We start from the raw sequence: 23,774 nt of genomic DNA on the forward strand, positions 1-23,774 counted from the left end.
ACCAAGCGGGCGCGGTATGGCGTGAAGATGTATAAACTTTGCGAGAGTACCTCCGGGTACACTTGCAAGTTTATAGTGTATGAGGGACGAGATTCCCGTTTTGAACCCCCAGAATGTCCCCCCACTCTGGGTGTTAGCGGGAAAATCGTTTGGGGCCTTTTGCACCCATTGCTAGATAAAGGTTACCACCTTTACGTGGATAACTTTTATACTAGTATCCCTCTCTTCACGTCCCTCGCCGCCAGATCCACGGTCGCTTGTGGGACAGTCCGGAAGAATCAAAGAGGCCTTCCGCCCCATCCCCTACATGCTCCTATCCCCCGGGGTGAGTCCCGTGCCTCTTCCCATGAGAACCTGTTGTTGGTCCGGTATAAGGACAAGAGGGATGTCCTTATGCTCACCACAATTCATGGGAATGGCAGCACCCCTGTCCCTGTGCGAGGTACCGTGGGACCGGTCCTCAAGCCCGATTGTATTCTGGACTACAATCGGTACATGGGGGGAGTTGATCTTTCTGATCAAGTCCTCAAGCCATATAACGCCATGCGGAAAACACGCGTATGGTATAAAAAGGTTGCGGTCTACATGGTACAGGTTGCCATGTACAACTCTTTTATACTGTACCAGAACGCTGGCAACACAGGGACATACCTGGAGTTCCAAGAGGTAGTTCTAAAGGCCCTCATCTATGGTGACCGCCAAAGAGCAGGTCAGAGCACCTCTGGAACTTTAGGTCCCCGGATCGTCCCCGGCCAACACTTTCCAGGTGTGATCCCCAACACTGGAAGGACGGGACGAACCCAGAAGAAATGCAGAGTGTGTCACAAGAAGGGGAGACGGAGGGACACCACCACTCAATGTGACACTTGCCCCGATCATCCGGGCCTCTGCATAGGCTGCTTCAGGGAGTATCACACTTCCATGGAGTACTAAATTTTCCATCCTTTGCCCTAATTTTCATTCCCCAGAATTCGGCTCCAATGTACCAGTCCAGGGTACATTGACTTCCAAATTTTAAACCAAAACACACCCCCAAAAAACAAAACCTTTTTCCCAATAGCCCAATATTTTTTTTTTCTTCCCCCTAAAAAATGGGTCATGGGACACAGAGTCAACAGCATTGGAGGTTTGCAGTTGCCTCAAATGCGCAACGCTCTCTCTCTCCACCTGAGCGGGTTGCGCATTTGAGGTAACAGAATAGGGACGGCCCCACACATCCCCTTCCCAGAATGATGATTCAGAGTATAGGGTTTGGGACGGGCATCATTTTTACTTTTGGCTGTACTCTGGGTCATCATTCTGGGAAAATAATTGGCATATCAGTACTAAAATTGCAATTTTCTTCCCCCCATAGTACACTTCATCCATTCCTGGAAAATAAATGAAGGGAACACCCGTCTGTTCCAAATCTCCACTTCACCCTATACACCTTCCCTAGGGGGTGTACTGTTTGTAATAGGTTCACATGTGGGTGTTCCTTTCTTGTATTTTCCTCTGAATGTATGTAACTGTTAGGTCCGTAACAAACATCCGCCTCAAATGCGAAGAGTTCTCACTGAGCTCTGTCGTATTTTCAGGCGACAATTCGGAGTCACATGTTAGTTGTTCCCAGAAAGATGAAGCAGAACATAGGTTGAAAATTTTAATTTTCAAAAGCTACCCTTCATCCATTCCTGGAAAATAAATTTAGGAAACACCTGTGCATTAAAAATTACCCCTATACCCATTCCTCAGGGTGGGTACTTTCTGTAATGGTGTCACATGTGGGTGTTTCATTTTTGTATTTTCCTCGGAATGTATGTAACCGTCAGCTACTGATATGCCAAAGGCCACAAATACAAAGTGACCTCTATGACTTCTGAGCCTTGTTGTGCGCCCGCCCAGCATGTTACCCCATATGTGGATGTATTTTTATAGTCAGGGGGAAAAGCCCTCCAAAATTTGTAACCCAATTTCTCATATTATGTTAATAATTGGGTAACCCCAGCATTTTACTGTAAAAAAATCAAATTTTTCAATTTCTAAGTTTCTAAAATGGTGTCACATGTGTTTTTTTTTTTCCTGTTGGGGGCTTTATAAATGCACATGACCCCCGACTTCAATTACAACAAAATTTTCACTCCTTCTATTCTGAGCATTGTAGTGCGTCCACAGAGCAATTTACATCCACATATGGGGTATTTTTTTTCTCAGACAAAATTGTTCTACAAATTTTGGGGGCCTTTTGCCCTATTACCCAATGTGAAATTGAAACATTTGGGGTAACACTGTCAATATAGTGCAAAAAAATCAAATTTTTCACTTTTACGGCCCACTGTTCAAAAAACCTGTGAGGTGTAACACTGTTACGTTCCCCAAGGGGTCTAGTTTCCAAAATGGTATGCCATGTGTTTTTTTTTTTACTGTCCTGGCCCCATAGGGGCTTCCTAAATGTGGCATGCCCCCAGAGCAAAATTTGTAACTCCTTCTCTTCTGAGACCAGTAGTGCGCCAGCAGAGCACTTTTCACCCCCATATGGGGTGTTTTCTGAATCGGGAGAAATTGGGCTTCAAATTTTGGGGGGTATTTTCTGCTTTAACCCTTTGTAAAAATGTAAAATTTTTGGGAAACCAAGCATTTTAGGTAAAATTTATTATTTTTTTTTTACATATGCCAAAGTCGTGAAACCCCTGTGGGGTATTAAGGTTCACTTTACCCCTTGTTACATTCCCCGAGGGGTCTAGTTTCCAAAATGGTATGCCATGTGGGTTTTTTTTAGCTGTCCTGGCACCATAGGGGCTTCCTAAATGTGGCATGCCCCCAGAGCAAAATTTGCTTCAAAAAAGCCAAATGTGACTCCTTCTCTTCTGAGACCTGTAGTGCGCCAGCAGAGCACTTTTCACCCCCATATGGGGTGTTTTCTGAATCGGGAGAAATTGGGTTTCAAATTTTGGGGGGTATTTTCTGCTTTAACCCTTTGTAAAAATGTAAAATTTTGGGGAAACCAAGCATTTTAGGTAAAATTTAATATTTTTTTTTTACATATGCCAAAGTCGTGAAACCACTGTGGGGTATTAAGGTTCACTTTACCCCTTGTTACATTCCCCGAGGGGTCTAGTTTCCAAAATGGTATGCCATGTGTTTTTTTTTTAGCTGTCCTGGCACCATAGGGGCTTCCTAAATGCAGCATGCCCCCAGAGCAAAATTTGCTTCAAAAAAGCCAAATGTGACTCCTTCTCTTCTGAGACCTGTAGTGCGCCAGCAGAGCACTTTTCACCCCCATATGGGGTGTTTTCTGAATCGGGAGAAATTGGGCTTCAAATTTTGGGGGGTATTTTCTGCTTTAACCCTTTGTAAAAATGTAAAATTTTTGGGAAACCAAGCATTTTAGGTAAAATTTATTATTTTTTTTTTACATATGCCAAAGTCGTGAAACCCCTGTGGGGTATTAAGGTTCACTTTACCACTTGTTACGTTCCCCGAGGGGTCTAGTTTCCAAAATGGTATGCCATGTGTTTTTTTTTTAGCTGTCCTGGCACCATAGGGGCTTCCTAAATGCAGCATGCCCCCAGAGCAAAATTTGCTTCAAAAAAGCCAAATGTGACTCCTTCTCTTCTGAGACCTGTAGTGCTCCAGCAGAGCACTTTTCACCCCCATATGGGGTGTTTTCTGAATCGGAAGAAATTGGGCTTCAAATTTTGGGGGGGTATTTTCTGCTTTAACCCTTTGTAAAAATGTAAAATTTTTGGGAAACCAAGCATTTTAGGTAAAATTTATTTTTATTTTTTTACATATGCCAAAGTCGTGAAACCCCTGTGGGGTATTAAGGTTCACTTTACCCCTTGTTACGTTCCCCGAGGGGTCTAGTTTCCAAAATGGTATGCCATGTGTTTTTTTTTAGCTGTCCTGGCACCATAGGGGCTTCCTAAATGCAGCATGCCCCCAGAGCAAAATTTGCTTCAAAAAAGCCAAATGTGACTCCTTCTCTTCTGAGACCTGTAGTGCGCCAGCAGAGCACTTTTCACCCCATATGGGGTGTTTTCTGAATCGGGAGAAATTGGGCTTCAAATTTTGGGGGGTATTTTCTGCTTTAACCCTTTGTAAAAATGTAAAATTTTTGGGAAACCAAGCATTTTAGGTAAAATTTATTATTTTTTTTTTTACATATGCCAAAGTCGTGAAACTCCTGTGGGGTATTAAGGTTCACTTTACCCCTTGTTACATTCCCCGAGGGGTCTAGTTTCCAAAATGGTATGCCATGTGTTTTTTTTTTAGCTGTCCTGGCACCATAGGGGCTTCCTAAATGCAGCATGCCCCCAGAGCAAAATTTGCTTCAAAAAAGCCAAATGTGACTCCTTCTCTTCTGAGACCTGTAGTGCGCCAGCAGAGCACTTTTCACCCCCATATGGGGTGTTTTCTGAATCGGAAGAAATTGGGCTTCAAATTTTGGGGGGTATTTTCTGCTTTAACCCTTTGTAAAAATGTAAAATATTTGGGAAACCAAGCATTTTAGGTAAAATTTATTATTTTTTTTTTACATATGCCAAAGTCGTGAAACCCCTGTGGGGTATTAAGGTTCACTTTACCCCTTGTTACGTTCCCCGAGGAGTCTAGTTTCCAAAATGGTATGCCATGTGGGGTTTTTTAGCTGTCCTGGCACCATAGGGGCTTCCTAAATGCAGCATGCCCCCAGAGCAAAATTTGCTTCAAAAAAGCCAAATGTGACTCCTTCTCTTCTGAGACCCGTAGTGCGCCAGCAGAGCACTTTTCACCCCCATATGGGATGTTTTCTGAATCGGGAGAAATTGGGCTTCAAATTTTGGGGGGTATTTTCTGCTTTAACCCTTTGTAAAAATGTAAAATTTTTGGGAAACCAAGCACTTTAGATAATTTTTTTTTTTTTTTTTTTTACATTTGCAAAAGTCGTGAAACCCCTGTGAGGTATTGAGGCTCACTTAATTCCTTGTTACGTTCCTCAAGGGGTCTAGTTTCCAAAATGGTATGGCATGTGGGGGGTTTTAGCTGTTCTGGCACCATAGGGGCTTCCTAAATGCAACATGCCCCCCAAAAACCATTTCAGAAAAACGTACTCTCTAAAATCCCCTTGTCGCTCCTTCGCTTCTGAGCCCTCTACTGCGCCCGCCGAACACTTTACATAGACATATGAGGTATGTGCTTACTCGAGAGGAATTGGGCTACAAACACAAGTAGAATTTTTCTCCTTTTACCCCTTGCAAACATTCAAAAATTGGGTCTACAAGAACATGCAAGTGAAAAAAATGAAGATTTTGATTTTTCTCCTTCACTTTGCTGCTATTCCTGTGAAACATCTAAAGGGTTAAAACGCTTATTGAATGTAATTTTGAATACTTTGGGGGGTGTAGTTTTTATAATGGGGTCATTTATGGGGTATTTCTAATATGAAGACTCTTCAAATCCACTCCAAACCTGAACTGGTCCCTGAAAAATATTGAGTTTGAAAATTTTGTGAAAATTTGGAAAATTGCTGCTGAACTTTGAAGCCCTCTGGTGTCTTCCAAAAGTAAAAACACGTAAATTTTATGATGCAATCATAAAGTAGACTTATTGTATATGTGAATCAAATTTTTTTTTATTTTGAATATCCATTTTCCTTACAAGCAGAGAGCTTCAAAGTTAGAAAAATGCAAAATTTTCAATTTTTTCGTCAAATTTTGGGATTTTTCACCAAGAAAGGATGCAAGTTACCATAAAATTTTACCACTATGTTAAAGTAGAATATGTCACGAAAAAACAATCTCGGAATCAGAATAATAACTAAAAGCATTCCAGAGTTATTAATGTTTAAAGTGACAGTGGTCAGAATTGCAAAAAACGCTCCGGTCCTTAAGGTATAAAATGGCCTGGTCCTTAAGGGGTTAAAGAGGCCTGTGAGAAATGAAAGAAGGGATCTGATTGGTTACTATGAGCAACTCAGCAACTTTTCCTTTGGACAGGTTTTGATAAATCTCCCCCATGGAGTTTCAACGATCATAAGAACGGTGAGGAATCAGCCCGGAACTTCACATGAGGATCTAGTTAATGATAACAAGGCAGCTGGGACCATAGGGGGAAAGTTATCAAAACCTGTGCAAAGTAAAAGTTGCCCATAGCAACCAATCAGATCGCTTCTTCCATTTTACAGAGGCCTTGTTAAAAATACAAGAAGCAAGCTGATTGGTTTCTATGGGAAGCTTTTCCTCTAGACAGGGTTTGATAAATCTCCCCCATAGTCACCAAGAAAACAACTGATAACTCACTATGCTGTGATGGACTGAAATCCTGTAGCGCCCGCAAGGTCCCCCTGCTCAAGAAAACACATGTAGAGGCCCATCTAAAGTTTGCCAATGAACATCTGAATGATTCCGATGATTTTTCTCCCAGATTGTAGTTTATAATAACTTCTATAAACGTCTATAATACTTTTCATTCATTTCTATACAATATTTTGGTGAGTCCTTAAAAGAAGAAAAATCCTACTGAACGTAATCCATCATAAACTGGCCATGGCAATAACATCATGATCCAACAGAATGCGGATCAATTGTAACATTAACAAAGCAGATGGACGTGTTGGTGCAAAGTGGCAAATAATGAGCCATAAAAAAGTTTTCCACCAGAGTACCCCTTTAACCCCTTAAGGACCAAGCCCATTTTGACCTTAAATGTGCACTGTCAGATACAAAAACTTTTGATATGTTGTAAAGCATGCAAAACCAATAGGTTTTGCAATTGCTTTAATTGGAATTTTTTCAGTATTTCATACTGAAAAAGCCAGTCAAACAACTGCCCCCCCTGCCTGCTTGGACACATACTAGTCCTGCTGTGTCCGTGCGTCATCACCTATGTCATGGACACACTTCCTTGATTGACAGCTGTAAGTGAAGGCTCACAGCTGGAGGAACAATCCTCCCACTGTCAGCTTGTGTCCCGCTACTGTCAGTGAGGACAAGCTGGGAGTTGTAGTTTTGCTAATCCTAGGGGAGATGTGAGCAGGCAGCATACTGAGGGAGGGGGCGGAGACCTGCATAGTGAGGCCACGCCCCCTCCCTTTTGAAAGGAATTCAGACTAGTGAGCTAAATTAAAAGTGTAATAAAAAAAATGTATAAAGGTGCTAGATACATAAAAATTAGATGTACATGGTCAGGATTAGGTACTGAAGCCAGGCCAATTTTATTTTTGCATTTTTGTTTTTTCCTCCTTGTCTTCTAGAAATCGTAACTCTTGTTTTTTGCGCGACCAGTTGTCCTCCATAATGACATCACTCATTTTACCATAAATTGTATAGCGCAACTCAAAAACTACTATTTGTGTGGGGAAATTAAAAAGAAAACCGCAATTTTGCAAATTTTTGAAGGTTTCGTTTTCATGCGGTACAATTTACGGTAAAAATTTGATGTGTTCTTTATTCTTTGGGTCAATACGATTAAAATGATACCCTTGATAACATACTTTTTACTAAAAATTAAAATAAAATCGCAAACTTTTTAACCAAATTAGTATGTTTAAAATCCTTCTATTTTGCCGACCAATAACCTTCTTCATTTTTCCTTATAATCAGCGGTATGAGGGCTCATTTTTTGCACCATGATCTGTACTTTTTAACCCCTTAAGGACCCGGGCTTTTTCCGTTTTTTCATTTTCAATTTTTCCTCCTTAACTTTAAAAAATCATAACTCTTAAAAATTTTCACCTAAAATTATATATAATGGCTTAATTTTTGCGTCACTAATTCTACTTTGTAATGACATTAGTCATTTTACCCAAAAATCTACGGTGAAACGGGAAAAAAAATCAATGTGCGACAAAATTGATGAAAAAACACTATTTTGTAAGTTTTGGGGGCTTCTATTTTTACGCTGTACATTTTTTGTCAAAAATGATACCTTATCTTTATTCTGTAGGTCCATACGGTTAAAATGATACCCTACTTGTATAGGTTTGAATTTGTATCACTTCCGAAAAAAATCATGAATACATGCAGGAAAATTTATACGTTTAAAATGGTCATCTTTTGACCCCTATAACTTTTTTATTTTTCTGTGTTCAGGGCACTTTGAGGACTCATTTTTTGCGCCGTCATCTGAAGTTTTTAGCGGTACCATTTTTGTTCTGATCAGACTTTTTGATCACTTTTTATTCACTTTTTTGTGGTATAAAAAGTGATCAAAAATGCGCTATTTTGGACTTTGGAATTTTTTTGCGCGTACGCCATTGAACGAGCGGTTTAAAAAGCGGTATATTTTTATAAATCGGACATTTCCGCACGCGACGATACCACATATGTTTATTTTTATTATTATTTACATAATGTTTTTTTTATTTTTGGAAATGCCGGGTGATTTAAACTTTTATTAGGGGAAGGGATAATTGAAAGGGTTAATGATTTTTTTACACTTTTCTTATGCAACATTATAGCTCCCATAAGGGGCTATAACATTGCATTTACTGATCTTTTACACTGATTGATCCATCTCCATAGGAATGGATCAATCAGTGTTTTAGGCGATTGAATGCTCAAGCCTGGATCTCAGGCTTGAAGCATTCATTCGGCGATCGGACTGCAGGAAGGAAGGTAAGAGACCTTCCTCCTGTGCTACAGCTGTTCGGGATGCCGCGATTATACCGCGGCGATCCCGAACAGCTCCCTGAGCTAGCCGGGCACTTTTACTTTCGTTTTTAGCCGCGCGGCTCAGCTTTGAGCGCGCGGCTAAAGGGTTAATAGCGCGCGGCACAGCGATCAGTGCCGCGCGCTATTAGAGGCGGGTCCCGGCTTCACTATGACGCCGGGCCCGCCGCGATATGATGCGGGGTCACCGTGTGACCCCGCGTTATATCGCAGGACCGGGACCCATGACGTATGCATACGTCATGGGTCCTTAAGAGGTTAATGATACCATATTTGTGTATATATAAAACTTTTGTTAATTTATAAAAAAAAAAAATTATATAAAATGTGACAAAAAAGCAGCAATTTAGCGTTTTTTTTTTAACGTTCCGCCGTTCACCGTACAGGATCGATAACATTATCTTTTAATAGTTTGGACATTTACGCACGTGGCAATATCTAATATGTGTAATTATTTAATTTTTACACTTTATGGGGGTAAAATGGGAAAAAGGGACATTTTACATTTTTATTGGGGAGGGGATTTTTTCACCTTTTTTTTTTTACTTTCATTTTTACACTTTTTATGTCCCCATAGGGGACTATCTATAGCAATCCTTTGATTGCTAATACTGTTCAGTGCTATGCATAGGACATAGCGCTGATCAGTATTATCGGTGATCTTCTGCTCTGGTCTGCTCGATCTCAGACCAGAGCAGAAGACCCCGGGAGACAGCCGGAGCCAGGTGAGGGGACCTCCAGCTGCCATGCTGGATGATTGGATCTTCATGGCAGCGCTGTGGGCGATCCGATCATCCATTTAAAGTACCGCGATGTTGCAGATGCCGTGATCTGTATTGATTACGGCATCTGAGGGGTTAATGGCAGACATCCGCGCGATCGCGGATGTCCGCCATTACCAGCAGGTCCCTGGCTGCTGATAGCAACCGGGACCTGCCGCGCATGACGCGAGCACTGGTCGGGTGCTCGCGGTCATGGCGGAACGTAAATGTACGCCATGGTGTGTTAAGTACCACGTCACCATGACGTACATTTACGTCCATTGTCATTAAGGGGTTAATGGGGTCCATCGGGGATCCAGTAGTTTACTGGAGAAAAGAAAATAGCGCATGCACTATTTTTTTTCTCTGCTTACCTCCTGTCATTTTGACAGAAATACCACGGACCCCGCTGGCAATGTGACTGGCTAGGTTCATCATACTGCAGTTGTGCTTTGTCCTGTTCTGGGCCCACCCCCGGCTTCTTTTTTTGCCACAGATCCCACTGAGGCTGGGTTCACACCACGTTTTTGCAATACAGTTCCCATATATGTTTCCAATTTGAAAACCGTACAGAACCTTATTGAAAACCGTATGCCACAAAAAAATGCACCCGGTTGTGTCCGTTTTGCATCCTGTACGGTTTTGTCAGTTTTTTCCCCATATCCAAATCCGTAGCCTACCACGGTTTTTAGTCCGGGTGAAAAACCGTATTGAAAGGTATACTTTTTTTAACATGGGAGTAAATATAAACCATACAGAACCATATGTGCATACGGTTCAATCTGGTTTTCACCATACGTTTTTTGACTTTGCAAAGTTTTTTTCTTGGAATTTCAATCAAACAAGGGAAACTTTATTCATAATGGAGTGTAAAGTTAAAAATGTATCCGAACATCATTTTTCAAACAGTATACAGTTTAAAACCGTATATGGATTAAACTTTGTACACACGTTTTGATAGTTTAGTCCAGTTTTGAGGAATCTTTTTTTTTATCAAAAATCTGATACGGGAACTGTATTGCAAAAAACGTGTTGTGAACCCAGCCTGACCTGAATGGAGTCCGTCTGGGATCCAGTATTTTACTGGAGTTGAGAGGGAAAAAAAAAATAGGACACGCACTATTTTTGTTTTCTGCTCAACTAACAGACGAAACTTTATTTACCAGAGCACAACGCTAGTGTGAACGAACCCTAACTAGGAAAATGGCAAGAGCTTGGCTCATTTCCTATAGCGGAGTTTCCCAAACAGAGTGCCTCCAGCTGTTCCAAAAACTACAACTCCCAGCATGCTGGGCATCCTGGGAGTTGAAGTTTTGCAATAGCTGGAGACACTCTCTTTGGGAAACACTGCTTTGTAACCTTCCGCCCGCAGTCATTGGGCAGTGAGTACTGGTGCATCATGGGTATTATGTTAGCGGCGCTCCAAACCTGTACACGGAGCTTTTCCGGTCACGTGTGCACACAGGGCGCGGACGCTTCCTCCTCCAGACATGGCAGCGAGGGGCCGAGCTCCCGTGTTATGGCTGCTACTCTTGTCCTTCTTCATCCTCCTGTGCCTGAGGAGTCACCCGCTAGGTACACTGCCGGCTCCGTGTGGTGTATGGCAATGAGGCGAGGCCAGGAGTGTTAACCCTTTGTGTGCTCTTACGTTACTTCCCCGGATACAGTAAAGGCATCTGTCATATACGTCTTCATCATGTTACATCGGGCTGTGTTCACACTGCTGTTTGTGCCGCTGTCTGCAGTTTTGTGTCACATATAGAGGAATGGATAGTAGTGCATGCGGCTCAGTGTTGACTCATTATCACAGTGCTTCCCAACCAGGGTGCCTCCAGCTGTTGGAAAACTACAACTCCCGGCATGCCCGGACAGCCGTTGGCTGTCCGGGCATGCTGGGAGTTGTAGTTTTGCAACAGCTGGTGGCACCCTGGTTGGGAAGCATTGCATTATCATATGGGAAACTTTATGGTTACCTTATACAGCCATAATGTAGCAGAAATGTCACTTTTGGTAGACAACAATGCAGCAGGCCCTGGATGTCACTGCCAATAGTCTTCTTATGATATGCCATGCTATGGTGCCCAGAACCTCCTGTAACAGCACATGACCCACAGACACCCATTAAAGAGTAGCTCCCACCATCATGTTTTTTTCTTCCTGTCCCTGCCTATTGCCCTTCTATCCCTAACACCCTCCCTGCCTTTATTTTATTTTTACTATTTTAAAAATGGCATTTAGTCTGCCTGGTATTGTGCTCACTACCAGGCAGACTTCCCCAGCAGTCACCACGTTTCTGATGCCTGCTGGGGGCCAACTTCCGCCCTTAGTTCTCCTAACAGGGTGCCTCCAGCTGTTTCACCACTACAACTCCCAGCATGCCCTGACATCTACTGGCTGTCAGGGCATGCTGGGAGTTGTAGTGGGGAAACAACTGGAGGCACACCGTGATGGCCGCGCCGCTCCGCTCAACTCCCTCCCCCCCTTAGTTCACCTATTCAACATCCCTCCAGCTGTTTCCCCATTACAACTCCCAGCTTGCCCTGACATCTATTGGCTGTCTGGGCATGCTGGGAGTTGTAGTGGGGAAACAACAGGAGGCACACCGTGATGGCCCCGCTGCGCCCCACAACCAACGGGGCCTGCCAGGGAGCCTGCGCACATCCTCTTCATTCAAAGCGCTCGCTCCCGCCTGTCTGATTGACAGGCGGGAGCGAGCACCGCAGTGAATGAATTCCGACTCGTTGCCAGGCTTCAACGAGTCGAAATTCATTAGTGACGTCACTGCCCAATGAATTCGGCCGCTAGGAGGGCGACCCCTAGTGGCCGAATTTTAAAAAGTGATTTTAAACTGTTTAAAAATCACTTTTTTTAATTAAAGTATATTAGAGATATATTGTAGTACTTAAATACTACAACATATCAATTTTTTGATTTCATGACAGTGCCCATTTAAGTGCCACTGCCCTTTGCTCTTATAGATTTTTTGCCCCAGTTGCCCTATGTTTACCCCCAGCTGAGTACCTATCTTAATGTAAGGAGTCACACAAGCGTAACACGGGTGTATTGTTGTATTTCCTGGCCAGATTCTGGGGCCAATGAGCTGAACTAGCAGCATTATATACTTCCAGTCAGGTTTACCAGTCACAATTGTGGTGCACAAATGCATTGAATATGGTATGTACAAAACGTATTCTCCCTGGGAAGCTGTACCACAATAAGGGTACCATATGTATGGCTTTGCTGTGGGCAGGAGGCCTTTCAGTTGTAACTGTCTGACACTCATTGTTTAAAAAATAAAAATAAATGTTTACACACTTTTATAGGGCTACTGCACCCCTAGACATCTTATCTTATGAACTTCACTCTGTGCCAGATGACTGGTGATGCGGGGCGGAGGCTCGTAATGTCATGGACATGCCTCCTCATTGCAAGTCTATGGGAGAGGACGTGACAGCTGTCACGCCCGCCCCCATAGACTTGCATTGAGGGAGCATGGCTGTGATGTCACAAGCCTCCGGCGCTGCACCCGATGCTCTAAAAGAACTTCGGGTGCAGCAGGGAGATCGCGGGGTTCCCCAGCGATCAGACACTGTCTAAGATGTCTAAGGGCAGAGTACCCCTTTAAGGATACATTCACAAGTTTGAAGTGCCGCAGTTCTCTCTGCCACACAGGTAGTGTGGGAAAAAGAAGTGGTGTCACTTTTTGGTGTTTTTACTAGGGATCGGCCAATATCGTTTTTTTAGGGCCGATACCGATAATCGGTGGAGGTTAGGGCCGATAGCCGATAACTTACCGATATTCCGGCTATGTATCCCCCCGTGACACCGCTGCAGATCATTGATTTAAAGCGGGCCCTTAAAATCAATGCACTTCAGTGGCTTTTGCGGTGCCATAGGCCGCCACCCGCTTCTCTCCCCCTGCCTGTCCGGGGGTCCTGAGTCCTATCACCGACGCCGCTCCGCGCCCCCTACCGCCCCACCGCGCCGCACCCCCCACCGCACCACCCCGGCCCCATTGCCTCCCCCATCACTCGTCATTGCGCACAGCGTAACGCAGGACGCAGCAGGAGCCAGAAGTAGCGTGGGCCCCGGGAACAGGTAATTATAAACCCGGGGATGGGGGAGGCAATGGGGCAGGGGGGGGGGGTGGGGGGGCGGTGCGGGGGGTGGGGCATTATCGGCAAGGTAATTGCCGATACCGATAATGCCCAAAATCATGATTATCGGCCGATAATATCGGCCATACCGATTATCGGTCGATCCCTAGTTTTTACCCTACTCCCATTGACATCAGTTTGGGCAGTAACATTGCACTTGTTTTAGTTGCAGTCATCGTAGTCCTTTTAGTACTTGTGAGTAGGGAATCGACCAATATCGATTTTTTTTTAGGGCCGATACCGATAATCTGTCACCTTTCAGGCCGATAGCTTATACCGATATTATGGTATAAGTTATCGGTTATCCGCCCCCACCCGGCCCCGCAGAAGCCGCTGCAGATCAGTGATTTAAAGCGGGCGCTTAAAATCAATAAACTGCAGCGGCTTTTGCGGGGCCAGAGACCGCCGCCGCCACCCGCTTCTCTCCCCCTGCCTGTCCTGGGGTCCTCCCTAGTCCAACCACCGCCGCTGCTGCCCCATTGCCTCCCCCATCCCCGGTTTTATAATTACCTGTTCCCGGGGTCCGCGCTACTTCTGGCTCTGGTGGCGTCCTGAGTTGTCACTGTGTGCACTGACAGTGACGTCGCGTTGAGGATGTTACTAGTCATTGCGCTGCGCAGCGCGCAGGACATCTCAGGAGCCAGAAGTAGCGCGGACCCCGGGCCCTGGGAACAGGTAATTATAAAACCTGGGAAGGGGGAGGCAATGGGGCGGTGGTGGCGGTCTCTGGCCGGGTCGGTAGGGCGGGGCATTATCGGCATATGGGCAAGGTAATTGCCAATACCGATAATGCCCAAAATTGTGAATATCGGCCGATGATATCGGCCAAACCGATAATCGGTCGATCCCTACTTGTGAATATACCTTTACACACAGCTTTTTGTGGCAGTTTTTTTATTTTTTATTTCGCACAAAGCCATAAAGTGGATTCAAAAGGATGATAAATATAAAGACGCAAATTTTGGATCCAATGTTGGTTTTGGCTCAGACTGCAGTGGCAGTTTCCTAAAAACAAGAACTGCCAAATGGAGAGGCAGCCTTCGAGTTCTTTCACATGTTGTTATCCGCTGGAGGTTTTGCTACCATTTACATTAATAGAGCTGCTGGAAATCTGCAAATCTGTCACCACTGCAGATTTTCTGTGCTAATTACCCTATAGGTTAAATGGTGATCTGATGCTTAATGTCATATGGTCACCAAAATGATCCATACCAAAAATTAGACCATATTGAACAAGAAAAAGATTTTGTGCAAATAAAATGTAAATTTTATTGAATTACAACCATGATAAAAACATAAATACATATAACAATGGCACAACAGAATACTCAGGCTGAAGAGTGGAGGATAGGGGCATACATATGTGTTATATGGAGTGAAAAACAAGGGGCCATATGTTGAGTCATAATCATATGATCCCACAATAACCTAGGTGTATAAAAAAAGGTAATATATGTTATACATGAACTAGCTGTACAAGAATAATGACAGGGTGAATGACCACACAAATCCTGGCCAGTACTGGAGAGACCTCAAAAGGGAAAAAAACAAGTTGGAGAAAATCATGCGCCCTAGAGAACAATGCCTCTTACCTCCTACCCCAAAAGTGTTTTGCAATGTGGCTTCATCAGGGGAATGTCAACCATATCTAGATGTCAGTGTGTGTGTGTGTGTGTGTGTGTGTGTATGTATATATATATATATATAGGGGTTCTGCTCCAGTCACCTAACTCCACACTCCAGGTCAATCACACACATGTAGTACTCACACTGACATGTGGGAAATACTCTCCATACTGACATCATTCAAACGGGACCACCACCACTTAGCGGCGCATAATGCATTCGCCGGGCGCAGCTGAGAAAGCTGCGCACAAAAAACGGGAAGTGGAGGTCTAATGTTCACTGTGACTCGGCTGCAGCCGCAGTCACTAAGTGTGCATGTGTATAGCGGAATGTAGTGAGATAGAGGTCGTATATTCACATAGCAACAAACAAATGAATTGTTGATTTGCAAAAACGTTATATAACATTAGAGGGGAACATATAGGGGGAGAGTTATCAAAACCTGTCCAGAGGAAAAGTTGCTGAGTTGCCCATAATCAGACCGCTTCTTTCATTTTGCAGAGGACTTGTTAAAAATGAAAGAAGCGATCTGATTGGTTGCTATGGACAACTCTGCAACTTTTCCTCTGGACAGGTTTTCATAAATCTCCCCCATAGTGAGTAGATAAAGGACATATATAGCTGGTCACGTTTGAATGATGTCAGTATGGAGAGTATTTCAGTGTGAGTACTACATGTGTGTGACTGACCTGGAGTGCGGCGTTAGGTGACTGGAGCAGAACCCCTATATATGTATATATATATATATATATATATATACTGACACCTAGATATGGTTGACATTCCCCTGATGAAGCCACATTGCAAAACACTTTTGTGGTAGGAGGTAAGAAGCATTGTTCTCTAGGGTGCATGATTTTCTCCAACTTGTTTTTTTCCCTTTTGAGGTCTCTCCAGTACTGGCCAGGATTTGTGTGGTCATTCACCCTGTCATTATTCTTGTATGGTGGTACTTGTGTACATATTTGTGGAAACCCACTGCTAGTTCATGTATAACATATATTACCTTTTTTTATACACCTAGGTTATTGTGGGATCATATGATTATGACTCAACATATGGCCCCTTGTTTTTCACTCCATATAACACATATGTATGCCCCTATCCTCCACTCTTCAGCCTGAGTATTCTGTTGTGCCATTGTTATATGTAAATTAACTTTTTATTTGCACAAAATCTTTTTCTTGTTCAAGGATTTTCTGTGCTGTGGACCCATTGAAGTAAATGGTAACAAAATTTGCAGAGAATTTCCCGGCAGTGAATTTATCAACATGTCATCGTTACCCTAACTTGATTTCTCACTTGCCACTGCAGTTTGTGAGCAAAAGTCAGAAGTGACTTCAAAATAAATGGGAAATATAAGGGAAGGACTTCTACTTCATCTTCCTGCTGGATCCACTTTTGGCTTTGCATCAAAAACTACAGTTGCAGTGTTCAAAAAACAAGCTGCCAAGGAGAAATCCAGATTTAGGCCATGTTTACACATCAGTGAACTCCAGCAGAAACATTCCGTTACAGCAGATTACCAATGTTTTCTAGGAATCTGCTGCATTGTGCACCCAGCAGAAGTTCTGTGGCTGAAACATCCGCGGTGGAAATCCTGATTCCAACCTTGTTAATTCATTGCGGGTATCCGCTCAAAAATACATTGCCATCTATAAAGATGGTGCATTTCCAAGCAGTCCTAGTGTCCTTGTGCTGGCACCCACTATTTGTGGAATGTTCCCCTTTTTTTTCCGGACAGACACTCTGCAAATATATTAGGCCAGGTTTACATGGTGGAAATTCCGTGCGGAATTCTTTATGAATTTTCTGCGTGGAATTCCGCATCGATTCCACATCTTTAAAGGGGTACTACCGTGCTGACAACTTATCCCCTATCTAAAGGATAGGGGATAAGTTGCCTGATCGTGCGGACCCCCGCGATCTCGCATGCAGCACCCTGCTCTCATTAGGCCCGGAGCGAACATCCGCTCCGGGTCTGATGACGGGGCCGGTGATCGTGACGTCACAGCTCCGCCCCTGTGTGACGTCACGCTCCGCCCCTCAATGCAAGTCTATGGCAGGGGGCGAGACAGCTTTCTCGCCCCCTGCCATAGACTTACATATAGGGGGCGGAGCGTGACGTCACATGGGAACGGAGCTTTGACGTCACGATGCTCCGGCCCCGTGATTGGCAGTCATCAGACCCGGAGTGATGTTCGCTCCGGGGCCTGATGAGAGCAGGGTGCTGCGTGCGAGATCGTGGGGGTTTCCAGCGGCGGGACCCTGCGTGATCAGGCAACTTATCCCCTGTCCTTTAGATAGGGGATAAGTTGTCAGCATGGTAGTACCCCTTTAAACACTTCAGAATTCTGCACTGAACCAATGCGGATGCAGAATTCATGCAGATAAGCAGATTTTCTGCCATGTGAAGGTTGCCTAAAGGTCTGTTCACACGGGCGGATTTCCTGCAGATTTTCTGCAGCAGATTTTGCTACCATTGGACAATGGGTCCACAGAATATCAGCAAATATCCACTGTGAACATACATCTTTATTTTTGCTGCAGATTTACTGCCCATGTGAACTGACCCTTAGGGTCACATTTGCAAATCTTCAAATTTTCTGCTGCTGATTTTCTTAAATCATCAGCAGAAAATGTACCAGAATGCACCTGTAAATGTATCCTTATGCATATGTTTTTTATGCTGTATTGAATAGCGTAGCAGCCTTCATAATTCCGAATAGCACATAAGAGCTGTCCAGACATATTTACCTCACATCTTCTTCTATCCAGACCACTGGCGTTCTCTTTAACACCTCTCTGTAGGGAAGGGGTATAGTATAGTCAGCTTGGGCAGTTCATTATGTCATACTGACCAGTTTTGGGGAGTTCTCTCTTAAGAATTAAAAGCTATAAATAGGCACCTATAATGAACGATCAAAGAACAGGCTGGAGATTATGAAAGGATGTTTTCAGCAAATCCTGCCTGCAGTGCTTACAGGTTTCCTTTCATACAGATTGGAATGGTATTGATGGTTCTGTTCGGCTCACATTGTGAATCGATGACTCTTGAGCTTAAAGGGTGTTAAAACACGTCTGTACAAATTACTAAAATGTTTGTCACTTTTTTTTTTCCTTTTCAGGTTTGAAAGAGATTGCTTTCTGGATGGGGAGATTTATCTTAATCCTAGCTCTTATGACGTTTATTGTTTCTGTGGTTGCTCCTTATTTTACTACTATTCATCTCGCTGGCAGCTCTCAAGCAGGTAAGAACAAAGCATGTTTACATGCAGGATAGTTAGTAACCTTCACTAAAGGCCCTTTCACAAGGACAGGCGAATTATTATTTTTTTTTTTTTACGAACGCTTGTTCATAATAATCGGCCCATGTGAAAGGGCCAATGATCAGTCAGCAACAAGACAACTCGTAATTCATAAGCTGATTACAACTTTTATGCATTGAAAATTACAGATCATGGCACAAAATAAATAAACCCTCCATGGTGGAAGAATAAAACAACAAAGTAAAATAAAACAAAGATTTTTCACATTTGGTACTGTTGGAATTGTACTGACCCAAATTATATATTTAGCATGTCAATTTTACTGTATGGTGAACTAAGAATAAAAAATAATTGCCCCATAAAATTGCACAATTCAATTTTTTTTAAAGAAATCTTGCCCTGCAATATTTTTACTGGCTTTATAATAAATTATATTGTACAATAAAGGGTATTAAAAAGTATAACCAAAAAAAAGCCCTTTTATGGCTTTAGTCAGTGGAAAAATAAAACATCATTGGCCTAGGAAGGTGAGGAGGAAGAGAGGTTAGGTTGGGAGTCAGTAAGGTAAAATGTGATTCAAGGTCTGCTACTACCTCCATGTTGCCTGATCACTGCTGTGCTAATATAGTCTGCCTCAGGCAGAATGTACTAGCAGAGCACTGATATCAGTGATAAGTGCTATGCTATGGCCTATAACTGAACAGTGATAGCAATTTAATGATTGCTTATAATAGTCCCGTTATGTGGCCTTAGAAAGAGTAAAATAAGTAAAAATAAACCCCTCTCCTAATAAATGATTAAATTGTCCGTCCGTCCCCCCCTTTCTGATAAGATAAAAATATTTGGTAACGCCGCTTGCGGAATTGCCTGAATTATTAAAATATGACATTATTGATCCCATATGGTGAACGACCTAAACGCAAAGCAAAACCAAAGACAAAATTGCTGATTTTTGGTCACATCACAACATTTTTTTTAGAAAAAAGATGATCAAAAGTCACATATAAGCAAAAGTGGTACCGATTAAAAGTACAGATCACAGCACACAAATAAAAATGAGCACTCATACAGCACTGTATACATTAAAATAGTTAAGGTATAGGGGGTCAGAATACAGCAATCATTTTAAGCATACTTATTTTATTAAAAATAGTACAGTAATAGAAATCCTATTCAAAAACTAAAGTTTTGTGCCAGATTTTGATTATATTATTTTTTTTTATAGTTTTTTATGGGAAAAGGGGGGCGATTCAAACTTTTAAAAAGGAAATGTGAGGGGAATACAGGGAAGTGTGAGGGCTTTGGTGTTTTTTTTACATATACGCCATTGACGGTGTGGTGTTATTAACATTATATTTTTATAGTTGGGATATTTACACACGCGGCGATAATACATAGGTTTGTTTGTATACATCATTTGTTTTCTTTTTTAATAGGAAAGGGGGTGATTCAAACTTTTAATAGGGAAGTGTGAGGGGAAGACAGGAAAGTGTGAGGGCTTTGGTATTTTTTTACGTATACACCATTGAAGGTGTGTTTTAATTAACACTATATTTTTATAGTTCAGATATTAACATATGCGGCGATACTACATATGTTTATTTACATCATTTGTTTTATTTTTTAATGAGAAAGGGGGTGTTTCAAACTTTTAATAGAGAAGGGGTTAATTCACATTTATTAAAATTAAAAAAAAATTTACATTATTTTTTTGTCCCCATAGGGGACTATTACATGCAATTCTTAGATTGCATACTCTGTTCAATGCTATGCCATAGCACAGCATTGATCAGTGTTATCGGCGCTTCATTGCTCCAGCCTGCGATGGCTGACTGGAGCATTGGAGCACAGATCAGATGGCAAGGAGTCAGGTAAGGGCCCTCCTGACATCCTCTCAGGTGATCAGGAAACAGCGTCCCAATCAGCCACGCTGAGCAGCCAGGATTATTTTAATTTTATTTTTGACATTTTAGACGCAACAATCAACTTTGATTGCAATGTCTAAAGGGTTACTGCCAGGACCATCCTCTATTACATGTGGTCAGCTCCTGAGTATGATTATTAAAGGGGAGACCACGCAAGGTGTACATGTATGGCCTGTGTCCTCTAGGGGTTAAGGACTGTTTTTTTTATTTTTTTTATACTATGACAAATGTGGTGCTATTTAAAGGCGCTATCCACCATAAGGTGATTTTAGTACGTACCTGGCAGACAGTAATGGACATGTTTAGGAAGGATCTGCACTTGTCTTGGGGCTAAATGGCTTTGTTAGTCCACCATAACACTGTGGCTATTTTTTTGTGAACTGGTATTTCTTGTTTGATGTTTCTTTTTTTTTTTTTTATTACAAATCCTATAATTCCATTTTCCCCCCTTCCACACATCAGCCACCCCACCCATTGAAACATAAATGAGCTGCATCCATTCAAAAGACCTGTGGTTTTCAATCAGGGTGCCTACAGGTGTTGCATTAGTTGCAGTTTGATATCTCTTTCACCAAGCGATCACTCCACACACTGAAGCAGACAGGCTCCCTGTCATTAGCTGACTCGGCCGCATTGCAGCCTGGGAAAAATCTGAGACAACAGTCATTTTGTATGCTGTTGAAAATAAATATTGGGGTGAAAATCACAGAAGAGTTGTGAGAAAATTGTCACAGATACAGACACTAGAGCTGGGCGGTATGACCAAATATGTGTATCACGGTATTTTTGTCACTTATGGCGGTTCCACGGTATATAACGGTATTTCTTTCACCCCCCCAATCATGTTACCCGCCAGCGCTGTTCTGCTCCCCCCCAAATCATATTACAGGCCAGCGCTGTTCTACTCCCCCCCCCCCCCCCCCCCAAATCATGTTACCCGCCAGCGCTGTTCTGCTCCCCCCCCCCCCAATTAATTATCAGCCCAGCGGGGTACTACTCACATATGTCACCCGCAAGCACTGCCCTCCTCCTGTTTGGTGCGGCCACCGGCGCTGGAATTCTATACATTACTGTATCCCTGTGCCCGGGCTGCAAAAGATAAAGAAAATAAACTTTAACTTGCCTACGTTGGCCTTTCGTTTGGGACGGGAACGTCTGAGAGCCATCAGCCTATCACCGGCCGATGTCCCGCCCGGCCAGTGTTAGGCTGAGCCCACTGTCATGTAAGGAGCCGGCTTCTTACATGACAGTGGGCGCAGCCTATCACTGGCCGGGGCGGGACATCGCTGTGGCCGGTGATAGGCTGGCAGCTCTCAGACATTCCAGTCACCAGGAACAGCGTGAGGCCGACGTAGGTAAGTTAAAGTTTTATTTTCTTTATCTTTTGCAGCCCGGGCATAGGGATACAGCATACAGCAGTGCTCTCCAACCTGTGGACCTCCAGCTGTTGCAAAACTACAACTCCCAGCATGCCAGGACAGCCGTTGGCTGTCCGGACATGCTGGGAGTTGTAGTTTTGCAACAACTGGAGGTCCGCAGGTTGGAGACCACTGGCGTACAGTATAGAGTTCCAGCACCGGCGGCCGCAACAAAGAGGAGGAGGGCAGTGTGGGCAGCCCCGCTGGGCTGATAATTAATTGGGGGGGAGCAGAACAGCGCTGGCAGGTAACATGATTTGAGGGGAGCAGAACAGCGCTGGCGGGTAACATGATTTGGGGGAAGCAGAACAGCGCTCGCAGGTCACATATGATTAGTTCCCCGATGTGGGGACAGCGCAGCGGGCTGATAATTCATTCATTCCCAAGGGGGAGGGGCCCAACTGGTATTGCGGTATAGGAAAATTCATATCGTGCAGCACAAAAATTTCGGTATTCGGCATGAAACGGTATACCGCCCAGCCTAACAGACACTATATTATGAACTACACTAACTTTACTGCCCCTGTAGCATAGTCAAATAAAATAAATACCTGGAATACCCCTTTAACCCCTTAATGACAATGGACATAAATGTACATCATGGTGCCATGGTACTTAGCGCACCATGACGTTCATTTATGCTATGTAATTACTGCGAGTATCGGGCCGGTGCTCGCGTGATGCACGGCAGGTCCTCGCTGATGTCTGCCATTAACCCCTCAGATGCCGTGATCAATACAGATCACGGTATCTTCGGCAGTACGGCACTTAAAATGGATGATCGGATTGCCCGCAGCGCTGCCGTGGGGATCCAATCATCCCGCATGGCGGCTGGAGGTCACCTCACCTGCCTCCAGCCGTCTCCTGAGGTCTTCTGCTCTGGTCTGCGAACGAGCAGACCAGAGCAGAAGATCGCTGATAATACTGATCAATGCTATGCAATGCTATACCCTATGGGGACATAAAAATTGTTTAACCCCTCAAGGACCGGGGGGGTTTCCGTTTTTGCATTTTCTTTTTTTGCTCCTTGCCTTTAAAAAAATCATAACTCTTTCAATTTTGCACCTAAAAATCCATATGATGGCTTATTTTTTGCGCCACCAATACTACTTTGTAATGACGTCAGTCATTTTGCCCAAAAATCTACGGTGAAACAGAAAAAAAAATCATTGTGTGACAAAATTGAAAAAAAATACGCCATTTTGTAAATTTTGGGGGCTTCCGTTTCTACGTAGTACATTTTTCGGTAAAAATTTTTCGGTAAAAATGACAACTTATCTTTATTCTGTAGGTCCATACGATTAAAATGATACCCTACTTATATAGGTTTGATTTTGTCGTACTTCTGGAAAAAATCATAATTACATGCAGGAAAATTAATACGTTTAAAATTGTCATCTTCTGACCCCTATAACTTTTTTATTTTTCCGTGTATGGGGCGGTATGAGGGCTAATTTTTTGCGCCGTGATCTGAAGTTTTTAACGGTACCATTTTTGCATTGATAGGACTTATTGATCATTTTTAAATGATATAAAAAGTTACCAAAAATGCACTATTTTGGACTTTTGAATTTTTTTTGCGCACACGCCATTGACCGAGCGGTTTAATTAATGATATATTTTTATAATTCAGACATTTCCGCACGCGGTGATACCATATATGTTTATTTTTATTTTTATTTACACTGTTTTTTTTATTGGAAAAGGGGGGTGATTCAAACTTTTAATAGGGGAGGAGTTAAATGATCTTTATTCACTTTTTTTTTCACTTTTTTTTTTGCAGTGTTATAGCTTCCATAGGGACCTATAACACTGCACACACTGATCTTCATCATTGATCATTGGTTTCTCATAAGAAACCAGTGATCAACAATTCTGCCGCATGACTGCTCATGCCTGAATCTCAGGCACTGAGCAGTCATTCGGCGATCGGACAGCGAGGAGGCAGGTAGGGGCCCTCCCGCTGTCCTGTCAGCTGTTTATTAGCGATA

The 23,774-nt window shown here is 43.1% G+C and overlaps 1 protein-coding gene across 1 annotated transcript in view; it reads left to right on the plus strand.

The window, feature by feature from the left end:
• Positions 1 to 10,817: 10,817 nt before the first annotated feature.
• Positions 10,818 to 23,774, plus strand: part of UBXN8 (UBX domain protein 8) — a 68,224-nt gene continuing 55,267 nt past the window's right edge. The window contains exons 1-2 of the mRNA XM_056569382.1: positions 10,818 to 10,963; positions 18,300 to 18,422. Coding sequence (XP_056425357.1) covers positions 10,879 to 10,963; positions 18,300 to 18,422 — 208 coding nt within the window. The 5' untranslated portion in view covers positions 10,818 to 10,878. The remainder of the gene's footprint in view (positions 10,964 to 18,299; positions 18,423 to 23,774) is intronic.

The sequence above is a fragment of the Hyla sarda genome, chromosome 1, assembly GCF_029499605.1.
Source record: "Hyla sarda isolate aHylSar1 chromosome 1, aHylSar1.hap1, whole genome shotgun sequence".
NCBI lineage: Eukaryota > Metazoa > Chordata > Amphibia > Anura > Hylidae > Hyla > Hyla sarda.